The sequence below is a fragment of the Halyomorpha halys genome, unplaced genomic scaffold (genome assembly GCF_000696795.3).
Source record: "Halyomorpha halys isolate HHAL.00 unplaced genomic scaffold, Hhal_1.1 Scaffold309.1, whole genome shotgun sequence".
Lineage (NCBI taxonomy): Eukaryota > Metazoa > Arthropoda > Insecta > Hemiptera > Pentatomidae > Halyomorpha > Halyomorpha halys.
In genome coordinates, this window is record NW_027115271.1 from 638,305 (window position 1) to 647,851 (window position 9,547).

General features: G+C 30.1%; 1 protein-coding gene and 1 long non-coding RNA gene across 2 annotated transcripts in view; one reads left to right on the forward strand and one right to left on the reverse strand.

Moving 5' to 3' along the window:
- The window catches only part of LOC136797001 (tektin-4-like), a 7,481-nt gene extending 1,268 nt beyond the window's left edge, over nt 1-6,213 (forward strand). The window contains exons 2-6 of the mRNA XM_067052354.1: nt 133-249; nt 778-1,052; nt 3,404-3,629; nt 4,372-4,526; nt 5,983-6,213. Coding sequence (XP_066908455.1) covers nt 133-249; nt 778-1,052; nt 3,404-3,629; nt 4,372-4,526; nt 5,983-6,196 — 987 coding nt within the window. The 3' untranslated portion in view covers nt 6,197-6,213. The remainder of the gene's footprint in view (nt 1-132; nt 250-777; nt 1,053-3,403; nt 3,630-4,371; nt 4,527-5,982) is intronic.
- Nucleotides 6,214-6,249: 36 nt separating this feature from the next.
- The window catches only part of LOC136797000 (uncharacterized), a 7,804-nt gene continuing 4,506 nt past the window's right edge, over nt 6,250-9,547 (reverse strand). The window contains exon 3 of the long non-coding RNA XR_010844797.1: nt 6,250-8,507. This is a non-coding gene — a long non-coding RNA (uncharacterized lncRNA). The remainder of the gene's footprint in view (nt 8,508-9,547) is intronic.

Here is a 9,547-nt window from a genome sequence, read left to right on the forward strand (position 1 = left end):
TCAACTATCTACTCATCATAGAAATTAATTTGTAATTATAACTTTTTAGAAATAGAAATTAATAGTTATTTTCAGTCCCTGATTTTAAGTCTTAAATTGCTTTGATGCTAAGAACTAAACATTATTTTATAGGATGTGAGTAACGTCAAATCTGAAAAATCGGAGCCCGCTTCCCTGCCACAAACAAACTCCTACCCAGTCCCAGAACCAGGACCGGAGAGTCCTGTTGCCCCACAGGCCATGGGCAAGGTAGAGCCACTATCCTATGGTTTCAGTATTAAATGTGGCTGTCTCAGGACTGGCTAACAGAAGTGAAACTTTCCCAAGCTCTTCTAACCTCCTAATCCCTAATTATAATATACATTTTTTTATAAAAATCTTTTTAAAAAAAAAAGTGAAAATTGATTTATTAACGTTGGTATATAAATGTTTGTGAAGATAAAATGTCAATTGTTTTTAAAAATTTCATCAATCTTTATACTTAAAAATAATTAGTAATTGACACTCTTTTAAAATAAAAATTAATATTTGTTAATATGATGAGGTGAAAAAGAAACTTCCAATTCAAATATCACTTTTTTATATTTTTTGTACTATGTTTCAGATTTACCCTTTATTCATGTACTCTAACCTACCTTATTTTGTCAATTACATCTATTTTTTTTTTTTTTTTTTTGAAATACTGAAACACATAATTTAAAATTTGCTACATAACTACTTATGTATTTTCATCCATGATTATAAGTCTAAAATTGCTAAGAAAACATCACTTTGTAGGATGTGGGTAAGGTGGAACGAGGAAAAGGTACAGAACCAAAACCTGCTTTCTTGCCACAAAAGTTGGATAATTATCCGGCCCCAGAACCTGGACCAATGGGCCCTATTGGCCCATGGGCCACAGGTAAAGTAGATTGGAATCCCATGGCAGGAATCACTGGTACAAGGCCTGTAGTTGACCACTACTCTATCACGAGGTATTCCGATGGTGAATGGAGAAAGCATAATGAGGAAGTGCTATGTTGTACTGCCGATGATCTTCATAGAGTTAATATGTATGTCATAAAAGTCCAATTTTCTTTAATGCTTAAATATCAATGAAATAAAGACTATTTTTTAATTTTAAATTAAATAACTTCTATCTTTTTAAATACATATGCTGCTGATTCAAAGTTTAATGTTTTTAAATTCAATCTTTTTAATGTTTTGAGGAAGTATGGTTTGAATTAAAAAAAAAAAATTAAAATACAACTACACTTGATCTACTTTACTCTCATCAAATTTATTTTCATTCTGTGTTTCGTCCCTCGGGCCATTGTCGAGGATACAACCTAAAAATTGTTTTTATATTATTAATATATTACTCTCCTAAACATAACCCTAATATTTCTTTAAAATATTAATATTAATAGAGATATTTCTTATTGTTAATATTTTTATTGTAGTTGGTAATAAGAACATTTTTTTTTAAAGTAGCTGTTGATGTATTGAGATAATATCTGTACTGATAAGTATAAGGGATTTAAGTCCAAAAAATGTCGATGTTGAGTTAACAACATTAGAAAAAATTTTCCTATCAATTGGTATTAAGGATTTAACTTGTATATTATGATAATATCCTGGTTAAAACTGTATTGATCTGATAAGTTTTTACACAGAATTTTTTGAACTTTATTTTTCATCTCCTTAAAAATCAAGAAGATGAACTTAAATCCTTAGTTTAAACCTCTTATCTCTTGTCCTACAGTATCCTTTATAAATGTTCCACTAACGCCTGTTGAACAGATTCGCAACTTAGGACTCTATCATGACAAGAGACTTACTTGGAATCCCCATACAAGACTGAAACGACAAGAAACTGCACGTAGATTTTGATTGCTACAACACCTACTTGACAAATTCTCTAAAAAATATATATGCCTATAAGACATTTTTTTATGAATTGTGACAAGTCAATAATTGAGTATGTTTTAAAAAATATTAGTGTTATGCGTGAGGGAGTAATACTATATTAATATGAAAACAATTTTTAGTTTTCTCCTTAATAATAGCCTAAGGGCCAAAACATTCGAGAATCAAAATAAACAACGAACAAACGAAAAACGACAGGACTTTTTGAATGCCCTGGTATTTTACTTGTTTGCCAACTTGAAATTACATTAAAAGTACTTGTTGGAGTATTATGAACTAAATCATCTGAGTGTGTTGGTGATATTTCTTTAGCTTCAATCCAGCTATGGTTTTTGTCCTCTACTATTTTCTTCCTTCTTGATAGTTCTCCAGCTTTCTGATTTCCTCTTCTAAATTCTGCTCAGCTGATTTTCTTCTCTGGAGTTACACAGTGCAGAATACCTTAGTTCTCTGTATTTTCTTAGTGGAGTAGAACCTTTTCTGTTCAAAAAATATTTTACCAGATATTTTCATACCACTATCCTTCAGAATTTTTCTATTGGCTGATATTTTCTGGGTTGGATGTTGACCTGTTTGAAATCTAATGGAAATTTTTCAACTACCTGGTTACAGAGCAGTCTTATTTTTAGGACTATGTTTTATTTTGCTTATCTTTATTGCTTGGGGACTGTGGTCCCTAAAAGTGTTTCCTATTTTTAAAAAAATTTCATACTTTTGTGTCATTAATATATACATTTATCTATTAAATTGAACCGGTGTTATTTTATTATCAAAATATATGTTAATTAAATTTATTCTGCATACTCTAAGTAGGATACTGTAATGTGATGATTTGATAAAAAAGTAATGTGTTATTTACTGAGTAAAATATAACAAAATCTACATAAACCATTAAATTAATATCGAGCTTATAGAGGAAAGAAAAATTAATTTTATATTAAAAAAAATAAATAGCATGTTATTATTTTTATAAAATACTGAAATTTAGGATGTATACAAAATATAAATTAAGCAGAGTTACTGAGGTGTGGTGGGATGGAAGAGGGAAAGTTCTGGAGATAACAACTTCTGTTTTGGAGGGCAGACCCGTGGTTGTCCAAAGTAGTTGAAAGGGGAAAAGCTTTTCCTCTAGTTATCCATCAGAATCCAGAATAAACCAAAGCCACGTGGGAATAATATCTGCCTCCTGGCAAAGTATGTAAAGTATGTAAAGTTGCACCAGTGAGTGCCCTCTCACTGCTATTTCAGTACTGAAGGGCTAGACATTGGCAGGGAGAGCAAATTGGGCTGGAGCTTATTCAGCTCCTAGACCTCTATGATAAAGGGCATAAGCTTGCCACTGACAAACTAGATTCCAGTTTAGAACTTTTACTGAAAATTAAATCTGTATGAACCATTAACTATGTATTTAATTAAACTAAATTTTTTTTGTATCAGTATTTTCAAAACATTTTTTATCACAAAATTATAAGCTTATAAATTCTGTACTGTTTAGCCAATCATCTGAGGAAGGATGGGAAAAGCATACTAGAGAACTTTTGGGCTTAGCAGCAGCAGTGAGGGGCCAGTCGGCAGAGCTGAGAGCGCTCTTGGATGGACCAATCCTACAGGACGCTATGCGAGACCTGAAGCAGCAGGCTGAGACTGTGGATATCACTTTGGCTAGGGGAGTAGCTGATCTTGAACAGTGTATCGGCGCCATGCATCAAGAACTTGCAGTAGTCAGTATCATTATTTTTCTGTTAGCAATATAGACCATTGAGATCCTTGGCCACAGGTGTGGTCCTGAAGGTATCATAATACTATTCACAATGAAGGTATTCAGGGTAGGGTCATCAGTCCTATATGTGGTCTGTGAGCTGCCTCCAACAGGCTGACCGGTCTCACAAATCTAGGGGTGCCTAAAACTGATGCTTAACAGGTCTGCCCCAAATTCAGACCAACTTATAACAGCCAATCCAAATAACCCATCCACAGGCTTGCAAATGCGCGAATTTGCCATTAATTGGCAAATGTATAGAAACACCTTTATGCAATCTAGATTTCACATTTTTGTGATCATATTTTTCAAACAATTTTTGTATATTATACATATAAATAATTTACCGTATAATTTCAAATGAAGAAGATGGTTAGGGTTGCGGTCAAAAGAGAAACAAAAATAGCTAAAAACTATTTATTTTCTGACTTATCCAGCTCTATCCACCTCTTCAATTCTCTTTAAAAGTTGAAATGGCAATACCCCAGTCTATTTGTAACTAGCCCTATTTATAGGAAAGGGAATGTCTTAATTCTCCACATAAGTCATGAGCATCTGAGGTTATAGAACACTCACTCAGCCTCCACTGGTTTTAAAAAATTTGGATTAAATCAGGAATTTCAATTATCAAAATTGGCAGAAACTATGTTAATTCATTCTTATTCTTGAAGTAATTTGATTAATTTATTAATGATTAATTGCAGGTAGTTCGAAGAAATGCTGAAAGTGAAACCTTAATCTACGATCTTCAACAAGGAATAAGAGGACTGGATAAAGCAATGAAAGTGGCACAGACAAGATTGGATAACTACCAAATGAGACCAGGCGTTGAGAACTGCAGAGATAAATCAATGTTTAGGTTTGTTCGATTTTTTTAATTCATTTTTTTAGTTAAAACAAAAAATATCCATATAGTCTCAAACTGTTTTATTATCTTGTAACTCCTATGTTTCAGTTATTCTGAAGGTTCAATCAACTAACAATTTTAATTACATACAACTCATTATAAATTAATTCTAAAAACATAAATTTTCTAATGATAGAGTATAATATATATGAGGAGAAGATGGTTGGGGTGCAATCAGTACCAACATTTCTAGCATTTTTCAGGGCTGAGAACAAAGAGCAAGATAACAACCAATGAATACAAAAAAATAAAAAGAGAAAATAGAAACAGACTGAAAATTAATAAAAATAATGTGATGAAAGATGTGGAAAAATAAAACGTTAATCAAGGAAATAAAATTTTAAAGTCATATAATGCAAAGAAACAAAGAAATATGATTATATTAATTTAATAATAATTAAAAAATTATAGTTATGGAAAGAAAAAAAAAATAAATAAAAGAAAATATATATAAATAATGAAATATGTAAGTAAAATATTAGAATAAAGAAACAACATATAAGGTTGAGTTAGACAAAAGAAGTGAATAGAAAACATGACAATAATAATATGTGGTGAATATAACTAAGAACATGGGTAAGGAGAAATAAGAAGAGAGTAAAGAAGGAGGGGGGGGGGGTAAAATAAAGGCAAAGAACTCGCCTATTAGTAGAGTATCGGAAATCTAATATTTGTGTTATTTACTGACAATAACCCCAACAATCTTCTCTTCACATAAATTGTCTACCTTATTCACACTATCACAGCCAAACATTGGTTATCAAACTATTTCAGGCTGTTCTGCCTTCAAATTTTATCGTTAGGCAATAACCTATAAAACATTATTAACTTAGTGAACGCTATGTACTAATAAACTAATTTTTATCTCAATATAATGTGCTAAATTACATACTATACTCACAGTTTCACTTATTATAATTATTTATTTATTCATATTAGTGTTTAAAAAACCTATCAAATTTAAATATTTTCTAGATGTAAAAAAAATACAATGTTTTTGCATAAAGAAAATAATACCTTTAAAAGAAAAATTTTGGAAGCTATTTATATATCAGAAAATATGAATTATAATGTTAATTTCAATTCAGATACAAGAAATTTGAACCAGCATTATACTGAAATTTTAAACAAAATTAATTTATTATAATTTTTTTTGTTAATATAAGTAATATATAGTGAAATTTGATTGGTTTTTTAAATACTAATATGAATAAATAAATACACTAGAATAGAATTGAGAATGTAATGAGGATATGGTGGCAAACTTGGGATGTTGAGAGAGGTTAAACAATGTATTATTGAGATAGTGATAGAGTGAAATAGACATTGTAAACTAAATAATTATAATTTTTTTTTTTAATAAATAGGAATAATTAAAAAATAAAAAGGCATTTGTTTCTTGTTTTAGCCTCATCGACGAGGTAAAATCATTAGGAGAGCAAAGCACTTCTATGAAAGGGCAGCTTCAAGAAGCAGAGGAAGCTCTGTTGAATTTAATTAACTCAAGATCGACTTTGGAAAAAGAGCTTAAGAATAAATTGAAAACATTGGATATTGATCGAAACAGATGTCAAGCGTGCAGGTCACAATATCCAACTGCGACTGCTATGTCTGGTTTCTAATAAATTAATTTTTTTTTATACATGTTTTTTATTGCATAAATATAAAATATTTATCATATTGTTTTGGACTACCCCATAATACAATCCAATTTTCTTGATACTATTCATATTTTATATAATTACTCTATTTTACATTGTGGTAAAAAAAAAAATCGAAGAGGAAAAAACAAAAAATTATTGAATTAAAATAAAATACATATCATTGATTTATATTTACATTGATATAGGTTTAGTGCTTTTGTATTTATATCTAATAATGTGTTTATATTTATGCAGGTTGTAGTTTTAGTGTAATTTCCTATTTCTGCGATGAGTTGAGACAAGACTGGAAGAAACTATGTGTCAGTATATATATATATATATATATATATGTAATCCTTTACAGTGTCCATATTTAATTCAGAGTGAATTTTAGATATTCTAGTCTAATATGGTTATTATTTTATGGGCAACAGACCGTGGAGGCCTAAGTCCTCGCACGATGTATTAGTAAATATATCATATTTCTACACGATGCATTTACTAATACATCGCGCGTTTCTTGACGTGGTTTTTTCGCAGGGTGGGTTTGTCACTCCCACGCCTATTTTTTGTGAGTTCCACCCATTGGCTAACGGGCCTCACAACCTCACAAATGCCCGGGGGAAGATTGTCAATGAGTTTTTGCATTATTTTGTGCTTGAAAAAAAGCCCAGGTGAGACCGGGGATTCGATCTGACAACCTGTGGGTTGGTAGACTGGCTCATTACCACACTGATACCGCTGCCCCCTAATGTGGTTAGTTATTAATAATTCTGAGGGCATTTTTTTTTTTTTTTAGTATTTTTATTTTTTATGTTGGTCGAATTAAGAAAGCTCCATACAATGCAGACATAAGTTAGGATGGGTCTTAGTACCGCTTTATATAGTATCAATTTATTTCTATTGGATAATTTTGATTTTTTTTTATTAAAGTATGGATGCATTTTCCTAGTGTTTTCCAATTTCGAATTGATGTGTTAGTCAAATAATAGCTTACTGTCTAAAGTGACTCTTTAAGTATTTAACCCTGTTTTGGCAAAAGGAAGTGTGATTTAAATATAAGATCAATGGAAGCATAGACCATCATTTCGTGTAAATCAGTGTTCATCTCTCCCCCTCATTGAAAAATGAAAATTCTAAAAGGAATTATCGAAATAATTAAAAAAAAAAACAGATTTTCACAAAAAGTTGGATGGTACTTTATTGAATTCTTGGATTCAGTATGTTTTAAAACATAGTACAAAATGATAAATGTACAGTCTTTGAGAATCTTTTGTTATGTATAGTTAACATAAATTTTTTTACAAAACCAATTTTATTTGTTTATTTAGAAAAATATATATTATTTTTTTTTGGATTGTAATACAAAGTGGAATTTGAATGTCCAAAAAGAAGAAGAGGAGGAGCCTTTCAGACTATTGTATCTTAATTATTGAGATTCTACTGTAATAGTATCTATAATTTACCTTTCAAGATTTTCAAAGAGGATCAAGCCAAATTTGAAAAATATCTAATAAAACAGATTATACTTGGGAAAGTTTTATCAAATAATTATTAATTTGTGCCGACGTTTCGACCTGAATTTCAGTTTGTAGTAATGATACTACTAATACTAATAATTAGTATCAATTAACTATCAACTACTATATACTTAATTTTTTGTTATGTTTATTTCCAAGTTAGTTTATTATTATTTTCTTTTTCTTTTTTATATCTCTCTGAATTAAAGTTATCTTGTTTTGTTTTTTTAGCCCTCATGAAGGCTTGAAATTCAGGTCTGCACAAATTAATAAGTTTCATTTGTTTGTGTATCATCTTCTCATATCAATGTATGGCCAATTATTAATACCTCACTATAAATTTTTTAATATGTATTTAGTAAAAATAAATGTGTACATTTATTCAAAATATGTAGATTATGTAGTAAGTAAAAAAAAATACTTAACTAGATAAGCTCAGTGATCAATATAGATTAAATACTAACACAAACTCGAGTTTTCTGACTATTTTAGCACTGATTTGAAAAAAATACAAATATTTACACACAAATTTTCCAAAAGTACTATAACCTATACAAATATAACAAATTGTCATGTATTTTGTTTTTTTTAATAATTTATGAACCGACAGCGATTATTTCAGCTTCTGGAGGAGGAAGAGAATCTTCAGCAATTACAGTACAAGATGATAAAATTTGACCTTTGTCCCCTAAGACATCAACAGTTATTTCCTTTGAAGACGTTGCAACTTCTGCACTGTTTGTTGGTGCTATCTTGCCATTGTTGAGATTCTGTAAAGAAAAAAAATAATAAAAGAAATATTGGTTCTAGGGAATTAATATTATATATAAAAATGTATGTGTTGCAGTGGAATAATATTAGAAAATATTCTATTGATAGAGTATCTTCAAGTTTATTAATTAAAATTATACAGGACATTCCCATTTTAGTCTCCAAGTTTTAAAATTTGTCAATTTGTTTAGTTACATTAAACGTTAAAAGTTACATCTACCAGGAATCATTTAATTAATTTAAGTCAGGGGTGATTTTTGAGGAAGGTTATCAGAACTGTCTCCTATCAAATTTTTTTCTTTTAATAAATGTCTTGGTCAGAAATACTACAAGTCCCAAAAAGTGCTAATTTGATTAACTAGAACTTTTTTTTAGGTAACATTAGCATTTGTTTACTATCAATAATTGCTACTATGGATATATTACTAATGTTTATAATTATTGTATACTTGTCTAGGCTTATTTATCGTAAGATTAAAAATAGTGTCTGATTAGACTAAAATAAGTATGCTGTGTGATTAGCAAACTCAATGAAGTTGGGCAGTACTTTGTACTTTAATAAAGTTTTTCCTTGTTAGGGAGTGTTATCAGAACTCTCAACAGAACTGCTGATTTTTGAATTATTTTTTAAAAAAAGGTGGGCAGGATGTCTTGTAGATCCCTTAGCTACTCTCAGTGGTAGACATCTTGAAAAAAGAAGACATCGAAGAGTCACCCAAGAAGAAAAAAGGACTCCTGTTTTGGATCCCCTGGTGAGAGGACGTCTCCTGAGAGTGGAGGTGAAGAGAATCTTTTGTTGACCTTAAGAAATAGTATTTTGGGGAAAAAGACAAAATGATTTGTTTACAGTTCGTGAATGTTTGTTTGTTGAGAACGAAGATATAGAGTAATTAGTTAGTGTTGCTAAAAAAAGAATTGAAGCAGATTTGTAAAGGTAGCTAATAAATAAATTAATTCAGTGTCATTAGTAGCTGAATAGTTATGATTGCCTAGAAACCCGGCCTGAGATTAAGAGTCTATAATATTATATATAATTAAA